The sequence below is a fragment of the Aedes aegypti genome, chromosome 3 (assembly GCF_002204515.2).
Source record: "Aedes aegypti strain LVP_AGWG chromosome 3, AaegL5.0 Primary Assembly, whole genome shotgun sequence".
NCBI lineage: Eukaryota > Metazoa > Arthropoda > Insecta > Diptera > Culicidae > Aedes > Aedes aegypti.
The window spans coordinates 6,230,577-6,252,185 of NC_035109.1; the positions used below are offsets into that span (position 1 = coordinate 6,230,577).

At 36.6% G+C, this 21,609-nt stretch overlaps 2 protein-coding genes across 2 annotated transcripts in view; one reads left to right on the forward strand and one right to left on the reverse strand.

The window, feature by feature from the left end:
- Positions 1 to 2,506: 2,506 nt before the first annotated feature.
- LOC5570309 (probable trafficking protein particle complex subunit 2) lies at positions 2,507 to 5,382 on the forward strand. Its single transcript, XM_021852702.1, has 2 exons — positions 2,507 to 2,780; positions 4,969 to 5,382. Exons 1-2 carry the CDS (start codon positions 2,691 to 2,693, stop codon positions 5,299 to 5,301), a joined length of 423 nt encoding a protein of 140 aa, XP_021708394.1. The 5' UTR covers positions 2,507 to 2,690; the 3' UTR covers positions 5,302 to 5,382.
- Positions 5,383 to 7,173: 1,791 nt separating this feature from the next.
- LOC5570311 (girdin) overlaps positions 7,174 to 21,609 on the reverse strand; it is a 34,394-nt gene continuing 19,958 nt past the window's right edge. Inside the window, exons 4-8 of the mRNA XM_001653084.2 lie at positions 19,859 to 21,583; positions 14,755 to 14,993; positions 14,467 to 14,542; positions 14,079 to 14,359; positions 7,174 to 8,050 (exon numbers count right to left, since the gene is read on the reverse strand). Of these exons, the coding sequence (XP_001653134.2) occupies positions 7,561 to 8,050; positions 14,079 to 14,359; positions 14,467 to 14,542; positions 14,755 to 14,993; positions 19,859 to 21,583 (2,811 nt within the window). The 3' untranslated portion in view covers positions 7,174 to 7,560. The remainder of the gene's footprint in view (positions 8,051 to 14,078; positions 14,360 to 14,466; positions 14,543 to 14,754; positions 14,994 to 19,858; positions 21,584 to 21,609) is intronic.

Below are 21,609 nucleotides of genomic sequence, written 5' to 3' on the forward strand. Positions count from 1 at the left end.
TTTGTACCATTTCTTGGAGAAATCCTCAGTGATTCCGCAAAATTCTAAACAAATTATTAAGAAACAACAGAATGATATATCAAAATAACAATTGAAATTTACAGTGCTGTTCTGAATAATAGCAGCGCATGTCGATTTTCATACAAAATGCTCAACTTTGACATGCTGTAGTTTTGTTCCCTTTCAAGCAATCGAGCTGAAATTTTCTCCACAGAACTACAAATATGATCAATTTTGTAACTTCGAAATTTCAGTTTTTTCTGAGTCCCTGCCGAAAAGTGAGACACTAGGTGAAATTTTTAAAAAATAGCAGTTTTTTCATTTTAAAATTTTTTTTCTACAAATATTCTAAACATTTTCGGTATAGGTGTAGGTTTGATAAGTAGGAGGAGATTGTTCCAATGGTAAGTGATATACTATTTAAAACTATAATGTCAAGCAGAAATTCAAATTTTTAAAACTGCTATTTTTTCGAACAATTTCACCTAGTATCTCACTTTCCGGCAGGGGCTTAGAAAATTTTGAAATTTTGTGTTTACAAAATTGGGCATGTTTGTAGTTCTATGGAGAAAATTTCAACTCGATTGCTTGAAAGGGAACAAAACTACAGCATGTCAAAGTTAAGCATTTTGTATGAAAATCGACATGCGCTGCTATTATTCAGAACAGCACTGTATATGTTTTGTGTACGTAGAGGGCCTTTCTGGAGAAATGTTTATAATTTTTAAATTTTCTGGCAGAATTCTTCAAGAGATTTTTTAAGCAACTTGATAAAGATTACACCCGATTCTGTTTTTGCACGGGGGATGCGTACCGTGCAAAAAAAGTTTTCAGTTCAAAATGTCAAAAACCGTGCAAAAAAGTAACACCAGTTCGCGACGTTTCATGCAAAAATAAGGTTTTGGTGGAAAAAAATGTATGCACGGCCGTGTAAAAAAAAATCCGTGCAAAAACAGAATCGGGTGTATACGAAAAAAAATCTGTTAATATCAAAAAGCCTTAGAAACTGCAGCAAAACATGGTTGAATACCTAATAATTTCTAATCCCGACAATGATTTTCCGTGGGAATATATTCCGTAGTGAAAATTTAAATTTACAAATATCACTGAAGTGCAGCGATATGAAATAAATCACAAACTAATCCAATACAAGTCTGTGCCAACTACGGAAATTGTGACGATCGTGAACATTGCGACCAACATTACTTCTGTGGAAAATAAAATTTGCTAGGTCCCTTCCATAAAAAAAATCCTAACTACGAATGCGAAAATCTGGACAAACATTTCAAAAGGTCACATAGACATTGGCTTTGCAAGACGCTGTTGAGCCCAATTCAACTCGATCACGCTCACCAATACCACTATCAGGAAGAATTAACACCAATCTTTCTGATAGTGGTGTTAGTTTGCGTGTGCGGGCTAAAAATGGTTCAACAGCAACGTTTCTGAAAAAAAGGCTCTAGACCTCTTGGGCCCTTTCCAAATGTTTGTCCAGAAATGGCAGCTTTGGCAAAGAATGCTCTCAGTTAATGACTGTGGAAATGCTCATTGAATATTAAGCTGAGATGCAGGTTCAGTACCAGTGAGGACGTAATGCCAAAAAGTAGAAGAAGAACCTTTATGAATTAGATTTTTAAGGATTCCAAAATAATATCAAATAATGAAGTTAGAATCAAATCTCGATTACTTTTTCAAATCGACGTAAGTAACTTTCATACGGTTTTGAGAAAACTAATTAAGAAGAATCACAACCTGTCTTCTAAAACTGTTTTAAAATGAATCACCTTTTTAACATTTTTTCGCCGTGTACATCGCTCAAATTTTGCATACAATCAGATCACGTTCAAAAACTAGGTAGTTTCTATTATTTTCAACAAAAATAATTATAAAAAAATGATAAGCCGTTTCATATAGTTACTTTCGACGTTTTTCTACCAGTGTAAAATCGACTCAAGTAGTGTTTTGTTTTGATTCGTGGTTAAGTCACTTTGTCTCTCTATACAGCGGGGCGGCGAAAGTGGTGGTTAGGTTGCGAAAGTTGAAAATCTTACTTTCGTCGTTTTGTAAATCCGGAAATTAAACGTTCTAAAAGTGGAAAATCTAGTTGGCTAGGAGCGGAACATGTAGGATTTCGCCTGCGACACACGTAGGATCAATTCACTTTTTTGACTTGAGACTATTTGAACAAGTTTTCGAGAAATCTAGAATATGGTTATTAAAAACTGTCATAAATATATATATTATGGAAAACAATATTTGATATAATTTTGATAAGATTATCCAATTTTGTTCAGGAAATGAAAACTACTCACTTAAACAGTATATATTTAGCTAAATGCTAAAGCAAAATGTAATAAAATTTAGTCCGATTTGTGGCTCCGTATACCGGTAGCGATTTCCGCATGACGTCATCGCGAAGCGAATCACTAACATACTCCTGTTTATTTTCTTTATACCCCTTCGCATGGAGCTTTGCGCATGCACCACTCAGGTCAAATTCTTTCGTGCAGTGCATCGCAAGTGCATCTGATACCGCTGACAGTTTCATTGATTTTCGTGCAACGACGTATTTACAAACATTCAACATTAGAAAATTGTGCAAATTATCATTGAAATTACAAATTTTTGATACTGCATCGGTATTATTCTGTGATAAGAATTTCGTGGGATGAAACAGACCTCGGTTCACGATGAGCAGTAGTTATTATTTTGCTATTGTTGGCCACAACGATAATCCAATCTTCGAAATGGAGTTCGTCAACGCCAATAAGGAGGCTAAGGTAAGAAGGATGAAATTAAATTTTAATATGTTTGAGAATGATTTACTGCTATAGTGTATTCAGTAGGATGTTATGTTAGTAACACTCTTTACATCAAAGACTGTTGCCTTTATCAAAGCTGGTAGCAAGTCTTTTAATGACAGTCTCTATTTTAATTTTTCATTTTAGTTTATTCATTCGCTTTTATTTGCTATTTATTTGAATATTTTAGCCGGAATGTTTGCAAGGCTGGTAATAGGTTTCTTTTATTCTTCCACGATTTCTTCCAACGATTTTTCAAGAGATGCTTAGAAAAATTTTCCTAGAATTCGCTCTAGGAAAATCTTGAGTAATCCAACGCTACTATTACCAGTATATTCCACAGATATTACTCTATTTTTTGCAGTGACTATCGCAAGATGTCCAAACATGGTTCCACTAATTCTTCTACCGATTTCTCCAAATATTAGTCTAGGACTCTATGAGATCTTCCAAAGATTCCTACAGGAGATTTTCCAAGAAAATTCGCAAAGGTTTGTTTCATAGGTTTAAATAAATTCTTGCAAGGATTATTCCAGTTATTTTTCCAGGTATTCCAATATAAATCCCTTCCATAATTCGTCCACGGTTACTTTCAAGAATTGTTCTTGGAATTCTATGAGGAAATCTTCCATGCATTACTCAATAAATTCGTCATAAAAATCCTCAAGCATTTTGTTCTTTTAATTTCTCCAGAATTTCATCCAAAAATTATTCCTACAGACGCAGTTCTTCCAAACATTTCTCAAAAAATTTCTCATGTAAAATGTCCATGATTTTTCAAAAGTTCGTTTGAATTTTCATTTCAGTTAATTCCTATTCAAATTTCTTCAGAGATTCGGTCCGATGTTCTTAAAAAAATCTTTCAGAGAACTCTGCAGGATGTTTTCCAGAGATTCGATTGATTATTTTGTTTAATTATCTTGACAACTTATGTAGAGAATCCTCTAAGACTTCCCCAAAGTCCAGGAGCTCGTCCAGCGATCCTCGTAAGAGTTCATCAATGATTGATTTTGAATTTACACAAGTTTCATTCATAGTTATCCAGTAATTTATGGATAATACCCTCAAATTTTTTTGAACGCCCAGAAAAAATCTTTGAGCAATATTTCAAAAAAATAATCGTACAAATTACTGAAGGAATCTTAGAGAAATTGATGGTTGAAATTTTAAACAAATATCCTGAATGATAATTTTGTAGGAAATCCTGATCAAATTCTTGAACATGTTATAAACGCGAATCTAGGAAGAAGTCCTAAAACAATAGGAGATCTTCTTCTTCTTTCTGGCGTTACGTCCCAACTGGGACAAAGCCTGCTTCTCAGATTAGTGTTCTTATGAGCACTTCCACAGTTATTAACTGAGAGCTTTCTTTGCCGATTGACCATTTTTGCATGTGTATATCGTGTGGCAGGTACGAAGATACTCTATGCCCTGGGAATCGAGAAAATTTCCAACCCGAAAAGATCCTCGACCAGCGGGATTCGAACCCACGACCCTCAGCATGGTCATGCTGAATAGCTGCGCGTTTACCGCTACGGCTATCTGGGCCCCAATAGGAGATCCACTGGTTAAATTCCTGGAGCACTTTCATGAAAAATGTCTGTGAAAATTTGGAGGAGTTCCTGATGAAATTTATGAGCTAATTTCTGTGGTCATCCTTAGGCACATTCCAGGTTGAATTCTTGAAGGTATCTAAAACAAAATTTGTGGCGAAAGAAGTATGTAAAAATGAACTCCTGAAGAAATCATCGAAGGAATATCTAAAGAAAAGTGGGCGAATATATGAAATACTTCAAAATTCATACCGTAATGTAACAAAAAAATCTAAAAAAAGTCTCCCGAATCCTGTTAGGTTGTTTTTTGATTTCCTGATTCCTTTTTGTTCTCCTCTCGATTTATGTTTGGTCTGGCAAGATGTCTCTAAAGTTTTTTTTTAAGACACTCAGTTGTTACCAGTGTGTTCATAAAAAAATCTAAAAAAAAACCTTCAACGAAATGTCTATCTGATAAACCTCTGAATCATTTTTTTTTTTGTTAATATACGTATGCCTACGAAACGTAAATGTCTACCTATTATTTGTTTTTATGTAGTTTTTTTTTAACTTAATGTAAGAATAGAGAAAAACATTTTAAAGCTAAAAATTTGTTTTATTCTACTTCTTTTCAGAAAGAGGATCACCGACATCTGAATCAGTTCATAGCGCACGCCGCGTTGGATCTGATTGACGAGCACAAGTGGAAAACGAACAATACCTATTTGAAGTCGATCGACAAGTTCAATCAATGGTTCGTGTCGGGGTTCGTGACAGCATCGCATCTACGGTTCGTCATGGTGCATGACACGCGGAACGATGACGGTATTAAGAGCTTTTTCAACGAGATGTATGAAATTTACATAAAGCATCTAATGAATCCGTTCTACGCTCCAAATACGCCCATCAAATCGACGGCTTTTGAGAAGAAAGCTCAACTCTATGGGCGCAAGTTTCTGAATTCCTAGATTTAGAACGTCGAAACGTTGGGAGGGATAGATCTTTTTTTTGTTGAAAGGAATAAATAAGTTTAGTTAACAAACATTCAATATGGAGAAGACCGTTGGAATGATTCTATAGAGAAATGCTATATATAAATATCTATTAACAACCAGTTCGAACGTTACAATAATTGTTCAAGTGAAGCATTTTTCAATTGCAAACAGGTTTGCGTTGTGTTTTTAGTCATGGAGTGGGGTACATAATAATAGTGAAACGCATAAGTGGCAAGTTTTTCAAATGAAATCAGAGTTCTCGCGAGTGATAAACGAGCCTAAACTAAATCCGAAGAAGTGCGCTCAAGAGAAGATACATCAAAATGAGTGCACCAAATTGTTAAGGTGTAACTTCTTTTTTTATATACCAATGGATATCATCAATTCTACGTCCTACATATGGACGACTTAGAAAAGATATATATGAATATCCAATCATCATTGAATTTGATTCGGAGGAAGCAGAGCCTAAGAGGATCAAAAGGTAAGTAAGCAATTTTAATTTACTTGTGTTTTTACCAAAGACAATTTCCATGCATTGCATCAACTTATCTGTTGCGACTAACATAGCGAACTTCTCCCTTCTTGAACAATGAACATTGTGCAACCTAAAGTCCTGAAAGTCTCAGGTCTACCTGAATTCACTTTTCCATTCTATAGGTTGGTTCTATGCAGAAAACCCTTCAAGATCTCATGTAGAAATTCCCATGAATGTTTTTTATAATAACATTCTAAAGTAATAAAAGAACTCAAGAAAGACTACATGACTTAGAGATTCTTCCAATGATTTTTCAAGGGATCCATCCAAGCAGCTTCAAGTGATTTCTCGAAGAATACTCAAAGAATTGCTTTGAAAATTTCCTCATGTCTTCCTTCAGACGTTTCTCTAAGGTTGTCTCCAGAGATTTACCCATTCATTATTCTATCGATTTTTCAATTGTTACTCCAGGAGTTCTTTCGAAGATTTCTAAAAGAATTCTATCAGAAAAACTCGTAAAGATAAATTCCACAATTTTCTAAGAAATTAAAAATAACCTAACAATAATAACAACAAAAATAACCTCATTGAACTAGGAGGACTAAGCTCGTGTTCCGATTTTTCCATTGATTGAACAAGCATTTTCATCAGAGATATTCTCACAAATCTTACAATAGTTTCTTGGAGGAATTGCTACAGGCACCTTTCTAGGAATGGCTCCATCTTGAAGATCTTTCAGAAGTTCGAAGAAAAATTTCGGCAGGATTTCTTAATAAATTTGTCCAAGGTTTTCCTCGGGAAGTTCTTCAGGTTTTTTTTCTAAAGATTTTCTAGAGTAACAGAGGACTTTCGAGATTGGTAAGCATGTTGTTGGTGTTCCGACTGGGGAACGTAGATGGAACTTGGAGGGCTAAGACTAGGGACATAATCGCTGGGTTTGACCTGTATCAAAGCTGGCTTAAATGAACTTGTCTAGTCCACAGTGAAATCGCTGGGTTTCTCCGGGACCTATACTGTACACTTGGTGGTAGAGCCTTAAATTAAACACAAAATCTACTCTTAACAAATTTACTTCTGTTTTTCTTCGTGGCTCAAATACAACTAATCGTGAATGTTTTGAAATGAACTACTGCTTTCCAGAGATGGGCTTCGAGGGGCGCTTCAATGTGATGATTGATCGTGACGGACGGAACAGTTGGAGAATGTGTCTATCTAAGGGTCAGAAATTTCCGAATTTCTTACTTTGGTAACGGCCTGGAAGAAGACATTTCTTATAAATAACGGTCAAAGACTCAACCACAATTGGCGTGAATTTGTCTAAGCTAATGCTAATGGACTTTCTTTCCTTGTAAAATACATACTCCCGCTTTTACACATTTGTTACGATGATACAACTCAAAGAATACTTTAAATTAAATTATAGGAAAACGATTTGGCAAGCGATCTTTTCGTTGTTTTATTCTTTTTATGTACATTGTGCATAATTGTTTTAAGTAAGAGAGGCCAATACAACGTTGCAATACTTTGAAGATTTCCTATTCTATAAGGCTTCTACGCGGAATACGTTTTCATTTTCATCAGTCTATCTGTTTATACAAAATACTATTTTCTTGCGCGGTCAAACGGTCATGGAAAGTTAGATGGTTAGTGAACAAACATAAATGCAAATTTTTAGCTGCTTTAGGAATTTAAAATATATATATGAGATTCGGCAGCCGTCCTAATATAAAAATTTACGTCCGATAAAATGCTTATCATACACATCCATACTCGTACCATATCGCGCTTTCGCGGCTTTTAGGTTCATTTTTGGGCTTCTTATTCGATGCATCTTTCTTGCTGGGGTCATCAGCGTTGAGTCCGGTCGTTGCAGCCGAATTCGATGGGCTTCCGGAGGGGTTTGGGTTGACTATCATGGTTTGCGGCACCGAACTGGATTCGGTTGTTTTGAGTGTGGTCGTTGTGGTCGAGACTCGGTTGAGCAACAGAAATGAGTCGTTGTTTCCGGACGCGTTGTTGTTGTTCGAAGTGGTTTGGGATGAGTTGGGGGAATTTTTACTGGAAGTGCTGGATCCGGGCGGGGAGGTCAGTGATACCGGTGGGGATGATGATGGTAACCCTGGTGCACCGGTGGGAGTGCTGGATCCCGAGTTGGACGCGTTGGATGCTTTTCCGTCCATTAGGTATACGGTGCGCCGGGTTCCGGCGGTTCCCAGGTTCAGGGAGTCCGTGTTGGTGTCGAACCTAGAAAATTGTCAGTTTGTTAACTTCTTACGTGACACAAAATGTCCGTCTAAAAAGAGTCAAAAAGGCTGTGAGAAAGAACGTTTGAGTACCAGAGCCAGTCTAATCTGTGAATTTGAGAGCAAGTTCTTCTGCTGCAGTCTAATATGTGCTGATTAGACGCGCTTAAAAAACAATAAGCCCGAAGACATGCAGAACGAATTTTATGATAGCCTGGATAAAGCTTACGAAGACCGCCAAAAATAAAATGTCATAGATGCCATGAGTCATGGCCCATGACCTTTCGAAGCCCTAATATCGACTTGAAATATTATTCAATTGTTGTTGAAATTTTGGCGTACAGTCGACTCTCCACAATTCGATATTCTACAACTCGATGGATTTTTCGGTCCCTTCAAATTTCCATACAACGTGCTCTCCATAAGTCGATATTTCCATAATTCGATATCTCCACTAGTCGATGTGAAGTGAGATGTAAATTTATCTCCATAACTCGATATCTATTTGAAAAATCCTTCTTATTCGAGGAAACTTGGACTAATTTTGGTTTGGAGGTGAAGAAATACATACAAGGTGTAATGAAAGTGAAAAACATGAAAAGAAAAATATTGTTTGTCAATTAAAATTATATGATTTTTCGATCATTTTCAAAAAAGTTTCCAAATAATAGTTCCCAGAATATTATCAACAAAATAATATGCCTTTGATTTTAGGATGTTTTGCTTCGGCATATTCTATAAGTCGATGGTCACTTGAACATCGAGTTATGGAGAGTCGACTGTAGTTATCCAACGTCACGATGTTCAGAAATAACAGAGCTACGCGATTCAATATCCCATGTTTGTCAACGCATAGAGTGGCTACCGTAAACGTACCATATTTGACGCGGGTCCAAATTTGACGCATTTTTTAATTAATTTTATCATAAACTAGTTCAAGTTCAGACTATCTCTCGAAAATTAATTGCTTAATCTTCATTTACATGTAATTGAAGGATTCCAATCGAAAAAAGTTGAATTTTGATTATTAAAAGGTAATTAATAAAATTTATTTGAAAAAGTATCCGACAAGTGCGTCATTTTTTCCATTCCTTAGTGAATGAGCTAAATATTGGTAATCATTTTTCGTAAAAATATTGTGCTGTTTTACAACAATATCATCAATAACAGTCAGGTATATTCTCTCACTCATGAATGAATTGACGTAGAAATTTGTCTATTTTTAAGGGTTAAGACTTATTTTTGTATGAAGATCTTGTGCGTCAAGTTAGGCACACAATGTTCCTTATTATTTGCTGAACACAATGTTGAATCGAATATAGGAAAAGAAATATTTATGAATAAAAAAATATCGTCCTCAGTACAACGCAATACTTTATGTAATCATATGTAAAGGGCCATCCATAAATTACGTAACATTTTAGGAAGGGGAGGGTGTTCAGGGAAACACAACGATTAATACAAAATTTTCGCACTTTCCATATGAAAAATGTAGGCAAGATGGAAAGGGGTTGAAAATGGTAAAATTTAGCGCGATTTTTGGACATCTCCTAATGTTTCAAGGGAGCATTAATAAATCACGTCAGGAAGCATGTGTGGGTTAATGGTTGGTTTAGTAAAATGTGTAAAATAGGAGGTGTCCATGAGGCACGTGACGCAAAAACATACCATTTTCTACAACAACCTCGCCCATCCGAACGGGCATGAAATGAAATGGAAATGAAAAAAAAAACAATAGGGTCAGTGTTCCCTTAGTGGACAGTCCCCTATAGTCGCACTAGTGGCTTTTTACGGCCGTTTTGCTATGAATCTTTTCAAAATATTTTTTGACATGAAGGTCAGGAGCTATTTATCTAAGTGCCATTGATACACAGCTTGATTTTGTTCAAAAAATGATCGAAATAATTAGTTTTGCTTAAAATTTGAGCTCCCTTGCGCCTATAGTTAACCTATTGTTCCTATAGTAGCACTACTGAGAGAAACTATTTTTTATTATACGAAATAATTAATGAATTAGGTACTTTTTTTACATCAAACGAAAGCTTTTGATCCACAGTTTGAAGGAAAAATATAAAAGCTTTATAAAAATACGGTTTTGATTAGTATTTTGCCAACGCCGTGATGCTAGTGCTACTATAGGAACAGAAATTAGAAATAGTGCTACTATAGGCACATGTATTCCTATAGTGGCACAAGCGATAATAAATGCAAACATATGAATTTTATCAGTTTTCATATTTTTCCCACAAAACCAAGATAAAAAGCTGTCAGATGATGTAAAAATAATGACGCTAGCGTTATTTTTCGATTTTATACGAATATTTGTTCTTAGCTATGCGGCTATTGGTACATCGACCCTAATGCTTGACTATGGATTGAACTTTAATAGGACGCACAGCAAAAGATACTTCCGGATGACGTCATTCAAACTTTTCCAAAAGTTTCAACTCTTATGTTCAATCTAAAGCGCTTTTTTCAGTTAATTAAGCTGTTGAATACTGAAACACTTGAATATTTTAAACTTTAGCAATTATTATTTTAGTGTGTCAAATAAGGAACATAGTGCGTCAAATTAGGCACATTGAGGAAATTGCTGCGTCAATTAAGGAACATAATGTGTTCCAAAAAAAATCATTAAAACATGAAGAGAAAAAAGTTTAATATATTTTTACTAATTTTTATCTTATTTTATAAAAGTTGAGCTAACATAGCTTCACAATTTCAACAAAATTGGACAGCTTTTGACGATTTGACAAATTTTTGAATTTAGAATTTCCTTAACTGCGTCAAATATGGTACGTCCCATGGTACACGATGTGGCTAACAGCTAGATGGAAATTTTAGGAGAACCAACGTTTCTGGGGATTCTAACAGTTTGACAATCCACAAAGTGGTGACCACAATGGCACGGAGGAAAATTGTATCTGATTAACGAAGAAGACATAACGGCTGGTTCGATGAAGTGACAGATGTGAAGAATTCCACCAGCACCTGTATGCTAGCGCTTGAGCTTTTTTTCCGTGGTTGCTACTCCAGATCAGCTGCACTTACACAAGGAACCAACCAGATGACAGTCTGGAACTAACAGAACCCAGTACAATGTAACTTCGTTCCTACTGGCCAATTGCTTCAGAGAAAGAATGCATTCCTACACTAACTTGTATGTGGATGCCTTTAGAGCATAGTTTCCCAAACTGAGGGTCACGACCCCCTGGGGGCGCACGAGCTCGCCCAAATCTACGGTGAATCCAGTATCCAAGAGGTGACCAAAGCTGGAAGGATACGCTGGGCAGGGCATATTGCAAGAATTCCGGACAACAGCCCTGTACAGTATGGCCCATAAAAAAATGCGAAAATTGTTTGAACGTGAATATAGCATCCACAAGCGTTTTTTTTTTTTCATTGTTTTTGATAGTGAATGTAATTTCTGATTATTGTTGTATATTCTGGCATAACTTCGCTATCCAGGGCAATTTTTGTCGTATTTTTCTAACTGTCCTAAATAATGTAATAAAGCAAATAAGTTCAAAGGTTTTATCCACCCAAAGCTAAAAACAGCGTCTGATTGTCGTATACTCTGGTCATAAACTGTCCACCTTCAAAAATCACACTTTATTGTTGAAAATTTTAGTTTGTTTGGTATCAGAGGATGGAGGAGTTCTTAAAGAACGTGTTTTTCATGGTCACAATAAAATATTTTGCCAGGGTCATAGTTTTGAGGGCATTTGTGTCTTATAGGTTTGATATGCTTTTATTTTTTGTTAAGGTTGAATAAAAACTAAATACGGAGGCCTGTAACAGATTTTTGAGGATGGAATTTATTCCTTCGGTTAGAGACAACTTATATCAATACTAGCCCAAAGGTTTTGAGCAAAACGGAGCCGCTTATCACACTTATACGAAGGTTTTATCAAAGCTCTCCAAAATGAGCCGTATTATCGAACATATGTTTAAGTCTCAAATTACCCAGGTATAAACCAATTCTATCATTTGATATGGGCGTATTCTGGAGACAAGGCCTGTGAAGAATCCCACGCCATCGTTGATGTTTTAGAAGCTTTCATCACACAGATATTGAACTCGACGTCCGCATGATAAAATTTGAAGGTATGCTTCCAATTCCTTTCTGGTATGGTGAAAGTAACAGATAAAAATCATATCCAAAGCGAAAAACTGAGTCTTAATAGATTAAACAATACAAGTTATGAATAATATTTAGTTTCATTCACATTTTCTATGTAAAAACTATCATAAAACATGATATGACGATTTTCGCATTTTTTTCTGGGCCATACTGTAAAGATGGTGTTCGCCTAGAATCCGGTCGAAACAAGAAGGCGTGGGAAGCAGCGAGCTAGGTGGAGTGACCAGGTGCACCAGGATCTTGAGAGCGTGAGTCGAAGTCGAGGATGGAGAGCGGCGACCATGAATCGAGTGGATTGGCGATATATTGTTGGCGAGGTTTTATCAAGCTGATTGATGTAGAACCAAATAAAAAAGTAATAATGAGCGCAAAAAATGCACACCAATCAATAGGATGCCCCAATCCCCATGCGCAATCTGCAAGAAAAGGCACAGACTGGTATGCGCCAATTGCAGAGAAGTTTCCCGCATATGGATTCAATGTTGACAACATACAGTTGGGTATCATGTTTAACACATTGAGCCTCAGGAATCCTTCGTCAGCGATTACCAATAATGTCTGCACATGGTTTTCCGGCAAAACTGATTGTGCTAATACCTACGTACAATGTGTCAACCTCGACTGTGACGCGTAAAACAGATTGAAACGAGGAGATGCATTTTTGAATTTACTGTTTAACAATACACTCCTAGAAAATTCGACGTGAAGAGAAACGCCACAATCATCACATGGTTGCGTATGCTCCTTAGCGTTATGTTGTTTTTTCTCCTTGGCCTTATGTTGTTGTTTTTCTCGATCACGCAAACCATAAATAAAATAAACTTGCAGATTCACCCTGTTTGTTGCGGCCTAGATCAATATCATTGGCATCGATCGTTTGACAGTAGGCACGGTAGGGGAAAGTGGGGCAGTTTGGCCATCTTGAGAAAAAGTCGATAAAAGTGCTGAAAATATTATGGACACTTTGGGTTTTTACGTGATTTCCATCAATTCTTATATCAATACACTAGATCTGTATGATTTCAGTTGTCTTATAAAATTCCAGAATGAATGAGAGATTTTTCAAAATTTGTAATTTTGAGTCGATTTTTTACCGATTGGGGAGTACCCTATTTTTGGTTGTAAAATTATCTCAATTAATTAATAACAAAAGTAAAAGTTCCATAATAATTTAAATTATTTAAAAAACAACTATTTTTTTAACTTCACTTGAAAGTTATTAGTATTTATAAACACTCCGTGCAAAAAGATTTAATTTTAAAAAATATTCTGAAAGTCAAATTTTATCATTCTTTAAATGATGAACTTTGTAAGAGCCATTCGGGGCAATATGGGCAGTTTTTTCAAACTTCATTTATTTCTTTTTCTTTGAGTTTAGAACACTGACTTGTAACATGTCTATTGCTACATTTCCTTGTTAGCTTTGTGGTTGCATGTTATTTCAGATGAAATTTCAAGAATTTATGCAGTTTTCAAGGGGTGCTCATTCTAGCCCCGACTACCCCTATTCCTAATTTTTAAAGCGCGAGACAACGGGAGAAATGATAGGCTTGTTCATCAATTCTACCAAAAAACGTACATGGTTGGAGATAGAGAAACAGTCAACCCTAGTGTTGATGCTCACGAGCAGAAAATTTATGAGAATGTAGGAAATTGCAAAAATGATATTCCGGATATGAAACCATCATAAAGATCTTCTTGGCCACTCAGAGGAAGTCTTGAATGTTCTGGAAAACCATTAACCCAGACTGACAAAGATACACTGTAGTCAACGTTGTACAAGACAATATCCAGCGAAATGGCATTTTATTTAAAAGCAGATACCGCGATACTATCTAATCTTGTTTAAAGTTTGCAGTCATTTGAGTAGCTCAGTAGATCTTACCCGGGAAAGCTATTCCTATGGGACTGGTTTGCGTCATCCCGCCGGGATGCCTGCAAACTGCTTCGGATGCCACCTCTCAACAGGCTGGTATTCAACGCTTCATTGTTGGGCTTCCGTTGCAGGCTTTGCCGTTTCGCCGAGTTCCGCTGCAGTAGATTGGTATCCGACGCCACCGAGTTGGGCTCCTCAATACTGTTGTCCGATTCGTTGCCTCCGGACTCCGATCCCAACGTAAACTGGGATTGCGTCAGGCGAGATTCGTCCACCCACGAGCGACGATTCTGTTCGAAAAAAATACGAAATTGTTCGAAAAGACGATTAGTTTTCTGCTTTAGTTTGCATTAACAACGACATGCTAGCTAATACTTAAGATGCATATCCAACTTACTCTGTTAGGGACCCTGTTCATTAGATCTGAACCAGCTTTGCGGACCTTCTTCACGAAATTCAATGCAAACGGTTTTCTACAAAAGTAAATAGTAACTGGTCAGTATCAGTATGGAAACATTATTTAATGCTAAAAGGTGTAGGTTACCCATTTCGCATAAGGACGTTTCGCGTTTGGAATTATGGGAAATGTAGTTTTATGAAGGAACTGGTAGCGTTCTTCAGAAGACAATGCGAAACGTCCCTAATGGGTATTTATGCAAATCGTCCCGCTCCGCGAAAAACCTACTTTTTCGGCGAACAGCTGTCCAGCTTCCGATAGTGCTCCATGATTTTTTCCTCCAGTTTCTCCTTCTGCCGGTGCAAATTGTTGACGCGATCGGTGAAACTCTTCTCCTCGTCATGGTAGTGCTGCTTGTCTTCGAGCGAGTGGGCCAGCAACTCGTGGTACTGCGTCAACAGCTGAGACACGTGATCCATCAAGGTTCTCCGGTCAATGTCCAAACTGGAATTCATCTGCAGTAACATCTGGAACGTAAGGACGGATTTCATGAGTCAGGTGGCTATACAAGAGCCCAAATTCCCTTGGTTTGAGATTTTGGTTGTAAGATTAACCCTTCAACGCTCATCCCTCCCCTTGATTATGCGACCTTGCCGCGATGGGAGTGCATAATCCATTAGCCCATATGATGGAAACCAAAGGCGTAACCTGTAGTGGTGGTATCACTTTTTGGCATTTTTTGCTTAAAGCCGCGTCATAATTCATATGGCATAGACGCAATAATATCTCGGATGTGATCCAAGGGACATTCTGCGTCATTGATAGAATTGATGCCCATTTCAAATAATTAATCTATTCAAAGTGGACATTAAGGTGAAACAGTTTATAATCAACTTCTGAGACTGCACTAAAACTTCAAAGGCACAAATCTCGCGTAGAAATCATCCAATAGCAGTGCACTTTTTATTTTGGCTTTGTGCACTAGCAGAAAGCTTAAAATAAGAAGATCAGAAACTTTTGTCAACTATTTCTCCAGTTTTGTGCCTTTGAAAACGTGAGTAGGTGCACAAGTCGGCCATTGTGACGGCCATCTTTGGATTCCGAGATGTTTCACCTTAATACTATTGGTGACGTTCAGTTTGCCTTTTGCTAACCAGAATGATCCGCAGCCACTCTTACTGTTAGCTAGCTAGACACATCGTTATCATATACGACGTAGGGAACACTTGGGAACTCTTAGGAAAATGTCTAGTAGATTCACTGAGTATAAATAAGTGGCGACAATCTTATTTTAATATGGTTTTTACATTGCCATAAACAGAAATACCTCTTTTGTAACAACGGTATAAATAATCTAATTCCAGCTTCATTTTCGCAAAATTTACAAGTAGAAAGTAGGCGTTGTGAAGCATTGGATTTGCCACCGAAAAGTGAATCTTGTAGGAGACTGTAATAGAAGCCTAAGGTAACTTTACTCTTCAATATTCACTATAAAAATGACTATGGAAAGTAAGACGCTGAGATCGATCATTAGGGTACACTTGCTAGTTTCGAAAAATTGTTGAACAGACAAGGAAAGCGACTTTTTTCTTTAAGGATATATGAACGTAATGACCAATAAATACTTTTAACAACAAACAATGAAATTAACTAAAACTTCTACTAAACAGCCTAATTTTGTTAAGACTTGACGACAATTGACATTTATGACTTTAATCTTACGTAAAAGACAGGAGTAATCAGAATAGCACCTGAATGCCAAATTATTCAAAACCATTTCGACTAGACAGTATTAGTAATGACACTACTTTTTCAAACAAATTCTGATGGAGCTGCTGATTTTCACAATGCTCCCTTTTCTCAGAAGCAAGGGAATATGGGTACTTTTCAAAAACTACCACGTCACAATACTAACAAAAAAGCAGTGTTCATGTGGGCGCCATTGCCTAGTCCGTCTGAGTATTGGTCCTGGTAGAGGGGAAACTTGGCAAAAGCCAGACCGATGGTTCAGCCTTGACAAGTTAAGCTATCAGGCAGCTCCAACTAAATACCATACAAAAAAAAAAAGATTACCCCTTCAACGCTCATGGTGTCTGTAAAGCACCATCACTTTTCAACGAATCCAGCATAAACAAATTCAGTTCGATACTCTAACGCTAAGACAAGACGTGACAGGTCAAGGTACAAAAATGAAACCAATTGCCTGTCAAAAAAGACCACTTCTCATTGGTCGTTTTGGCAAAGGCCTACTTTCACATCGTTGAGTTGGATTGCAACAGGGCACTTTGTTACTAGCTCGACCGTGTTGCCAGTTCATAAACTAGAGTTTCTTCAAAAGTTTGGAAATTTTTCGTGAAATCTTTTCGTTTCAAATCTATTTATATTCGATGTTAAGTTCAAAGCGTGTGCTCCTACAATGATAAAATAAATGTAATTAACCTAAATGAGACCAAAATAGTGGAAATTGTGTCAATTTTCTTCAAAAATATCATCGGTTTTAAATTTCAACCTAATTGTTTAAAAAGATAGCATCCTCTATTGCGCTAAATGAATAAAGCGTGCAAGAAACAATCAGATTATGAGCCTTGATATTTGAATTTGTTCACAAGATTTACATAATAAGGATACTGGTAACACTGGCTTTCGTATCGACAAGGTTATCGACGGAAAAACAACAGGGCAGTCTTGGTTGAGCTGTCACGTCCTGTCCTAGCTCTAACGTAGATATTGGAATACGGTTATAAGTTGATTACACGCAGAGAAAAGATTTTTAAAATCAATAATATTCTGTATTGAAATCAACAGAAAAAATATAATTTCTCGGCTAATAATATATTTTTTTGAATTCAACAAAAAACCTTGTTGTTTTAAAAAAATATTTTTTTGTTTCTAAAATCAGTCGTCAACACAAACAAAAAATAGTTTTTTTGAATTCATAATAAATATATTTGTTTATACAATACCTTATGTTGGAACAAAAATAACAGTGTAGCTTTAAAAATTTATATTTTTTGAAACAAAAAAAGTATTTTTTAAAACAAAAAAGTACCTTTTTGATTCATTATTTAATTTTTTATTTATGTAGGATTTATTTATTATTTTCTATTTCATTTGAAATGATCATAAATAAAAAGACTATTTTCTCTCTATTTAGATTTTATTTACAGTATTGGACAAAACATTTGCAACTTTTTCGATTTTCCATACAAAATGACCAACTTTGCTAAGCTAGATCTCAGTTATTTATGAACCGATCCGAATGAAGTTTTCACAGAACATCAGATATAACTTGAATTTTAACATATATTTTTGAATAATTTTTCCATTCACGAGTTTACAAGTAATAACGAAAAATTCAAAACTATTTATCTCAAAATCTGATAGCTATACACAAACACTGTCTTCAGCGAACTTGTTCATCTCGTTAAAATCTTCAACTTTGCTGAAGATATCACGAAGCTATTCCTTCAATATGTTTAGTTATGTCATTTATAAAAAATCGTCAAAAAATTCGCTTCAACCAAAGCGTCACTGCTTTTGAATTTGTGATTGGTAAAATCACTCAAAAATATATGTTGAAATTCAAGTTATGTCTGATGTTCTGCCAAAATTTCACTCGGTCTATAAATAAATGAGATATAGCTTACCAAAGTTGGTAATTTTATATGAAAAATCGAAAAAGTTGCAAATGTTTTGTCCAATACTGTACATCTGATTTACAAATAATCACATTCAATCTATGCATGCAATTCATCCGGTCAGCCAAGAATGGCGGCGGTATCAATTCTTCAATTTCCTTCCGTTCCAGGATTTTCAGAATTTATAGATAGTATTGATTTACTAGAGAAAAACGATCGAATAAGTTCGTAGATCAGATAGTTACATGGAAACAAGACAATTTCTTACCCTGAAGACGATTGATAATTCCTTCAGAGATTCCAAAACTCAGCAAAAAATTCACCGTCACTAACTTCCTCAACTTCCATTACCAAAACTTCTTCTTCTGTTGAATCCATTTTGAGTTATGCTTGAAACCATGAAAATGGCGTCTGACAAGCCGTGCGTACATAATAGCGAAAAAAAAACATACACACTCATATAATAAATATGTATGTGTGTATGGGAAGTGGTGGTAAAATGAACACCGTGCTTTTTACCGAGAAAAAACAAATTTTGTTGAATTTTTATCACGCACGGACGATTTAGAGCATAAATCTCAGTGTTCAAGTTGATACGTAGGTCAATTGAAGTGAAAATATCAACGAAATCTAAGATTTTAGAAAACCATGTTTGAAAATTAGAACTGACATAACTTTTAGCTCGGACGACTTGAGGTTTTTCAGTGAGGATAATATCGTTAAGATATGATGTCAAATCTGATACCTTTAGAATTCTTTTTGAATGGGTTACAATCATTAATGGATGTATTTTCGGTGGGGCAATGAAAATTTTCAGATATATTTGTTTTGTCCACGTTTTTTGCATGGTGTTCATTTTACCACCAACCGCTGTTCATTTTACCCACATAGTGCAGGTAAAATGAACATTTGCATCGCTTTTTGATAGCGATGAAAACATGTGAAAATTTAGCTATTTTAGTCTGAATCCATGTCGCTGCTATAGATTACATCCCTATTTTTGATGTTGTGCGATAGAACTAAACAAATTCCTCGTTTTTCTATCAGATTCAAGATGATTTCCTTAAGGTGTTCATTTTACCACCCCTTCCCCTAAATATTAGGGTTTTTTGAAACCAAAAAACTTTTTTTGGAAACAAAACAGATTAGGTCAACAATCAAAAAAATATTTTATTAAATCTACGCAACTTATGTTCCCATCAGTATGGTGTAAAAACAACAATTAAAATTTTTAGAACAACGAAATTTAATATTTATATTCAACAAAAATAATTGTAATTTTTAAAAAATATTTCAATAATATTCATTTTTGAAACAAAAACGTCTGTTTTCTCTGCGTGTAATACACTCGTATATTCTACTTGGGACCTTCCTTAGCCGAGTGGTTAGAGTCCACGGCTACAAAGCAAGGCCATGCTGAAGGTGTCTGGGTTCTATTCCCAGTCGGTCCAGGATCTTTTCGCAATGGAAATTTCCTTGACTTAGAGTGTCATCGTATTTGCTACACGATATACGACGTTGTCTTAAGGCTCAAGAATCCATCATTCAATCATCAGTAATCATCAATAACGAAAAATCAGTTTTTCAAATCCAAATGCATAAATGGCAACTTTGGCTAAAAAAGCTCTCAGTTAACAACAAACAAAAATTCTTTTCATCCTTACTTCCGGAAAGAAAATTTATGCCTTACAACACCACTTATAAAGCTAAAGTAACAAACCATAATAAAACTACCTAAATGAAACATTACTCACCTCACATCTTTGGTTCATTTTAGTGTACTCAATCTCTAAATTCGTTATTTGCTCCACCTTGTTGCTCAGCTCCCCGTTCAGCTCGGTATTCTGGAGCTTCAATCGGCTGTTCTCGGTGCGACATGCCCGGTACTGTTCCTGGCGGTTTTTGTACTCCTGCTTCAGCCGTTCACTGTTCGTGAACAGACAGCGGAAGTCGTCCTTAAGCTTGGAGTGCTCCGCTCTCAAATTCGCCAGGTTCGTGATACCATCCTTCATGGACGACAGCTCCATCCGGCATTCCTCCAGCTGTTTCTCCAGCACCATGGCGTGTTCTTTCATATCGCGATTCTCCGTCTTCAAATCCCGGATGGAAATTTTCAGCAATTCCTTCTCGTTGTTCAACGAGTCGTACTCGCTGCTCAACTGTTCGTGGAGACACTGAAGCGTGACTTGATCGTGTTGTAAGGACTCGTAAGCTTGCTTTTTGGCTTCGACCTGCTTAACCAGCATGTCCTTCTCTGCAGCAAGCTGAGAATTGGCGAGCTGCAGGGCAACGTGTTGCGTGTTTAGAGAAGTGATTTGCGAACTCTGTGTGGCAACTTCGACTTTTTGACGAGCATTCTCCGCCTGTAGAGATTCGTTGGTTAATTGTAGAGCTGTGTTCTCAGATTTGAACTGTTCCAGTTTAGCCTCAACTTCTTTAAGAGTAGCTGCTTCGTCATAGTTAGTGAACTCGATGTCTTTTTCCACGGTGTAAATTTCCTGTCTGTGGCAGAGAACGCACATATCTGCAGACTTGGTGGACTCCTTGCCAACGCTAAGCACAATTTCCCGGACGGTTTTAAATGATTCTGGGTTTTTACAAAGCTTCTCGACAAACGATTCCACGTTCAAATCGTTCTTCTCTATATCATTTTCGTTCAGTCCTAGTCGTTCCAAATTCTGTTCAACCCGTTTCTTCGCCAAGGTTCCATCGTACAAGTCTTTCTTCAGTGTCAAAATGGTTTCATCTTGAATTTTCGCTTGTGATAAAAGCTCTTGGTTCTCCTTTTCCAGATCTTGCACTTTTTTCTCCAACCCTATGTTATCCTCCTGTTGCTTGATAAGCTGACTCATTTCCTTATCCTTCTGTTCTATCCTTGTAATGGCTTCATCAAGTTCAACGCTCTTTTGTTCCAGTATTTCCTTATACTTGGCAAGGTCCTTCCCTTGATTGATGTTCTCCTTCTCCAGCGAAGTTACTTTTCCTTCAATCTCGTACGATTTCTTCTTTATCGTATCGAACTCATTACATCGCTTGTTCAACTGTTGGACTTCCTTCGTTTTACTCTCAATAGAACGTTCCAAATCTATGGTCCTTCGTTGGATACTGTCACACAAATTCTGCACCCGTTGCTTATCCTTCGTTAGGCTTTCGATTTGCTTTTCCAAGTCAATTTGTCGTATCCGATCCAAATCACGATCATTAACTTGCTTGTCGATCGTAACTTGCTTGGCATCAAGCGCATCTTGAAGCTTTTTGTTCTCCTTCAATGCACCCTTGAAGACCTCTTCAAGTTCACTGTTCTGCAGCGCCAATCTGTTGCAGTTCTCCTGCAGTTGATCAAGACGGAGCGAAAGTTTCTTTTTGTCCTTTTCCAGCTCTAGGATTTTGTTCGATTTCTCGTGGAACGAAGACTCCTTCAAACTGTCTAGTGCCGCTAGGAGGCGTCGATTTTCCAACTCTAATTTCAGAGCACGTGACTACAACGAATTCATCGTTAATACAA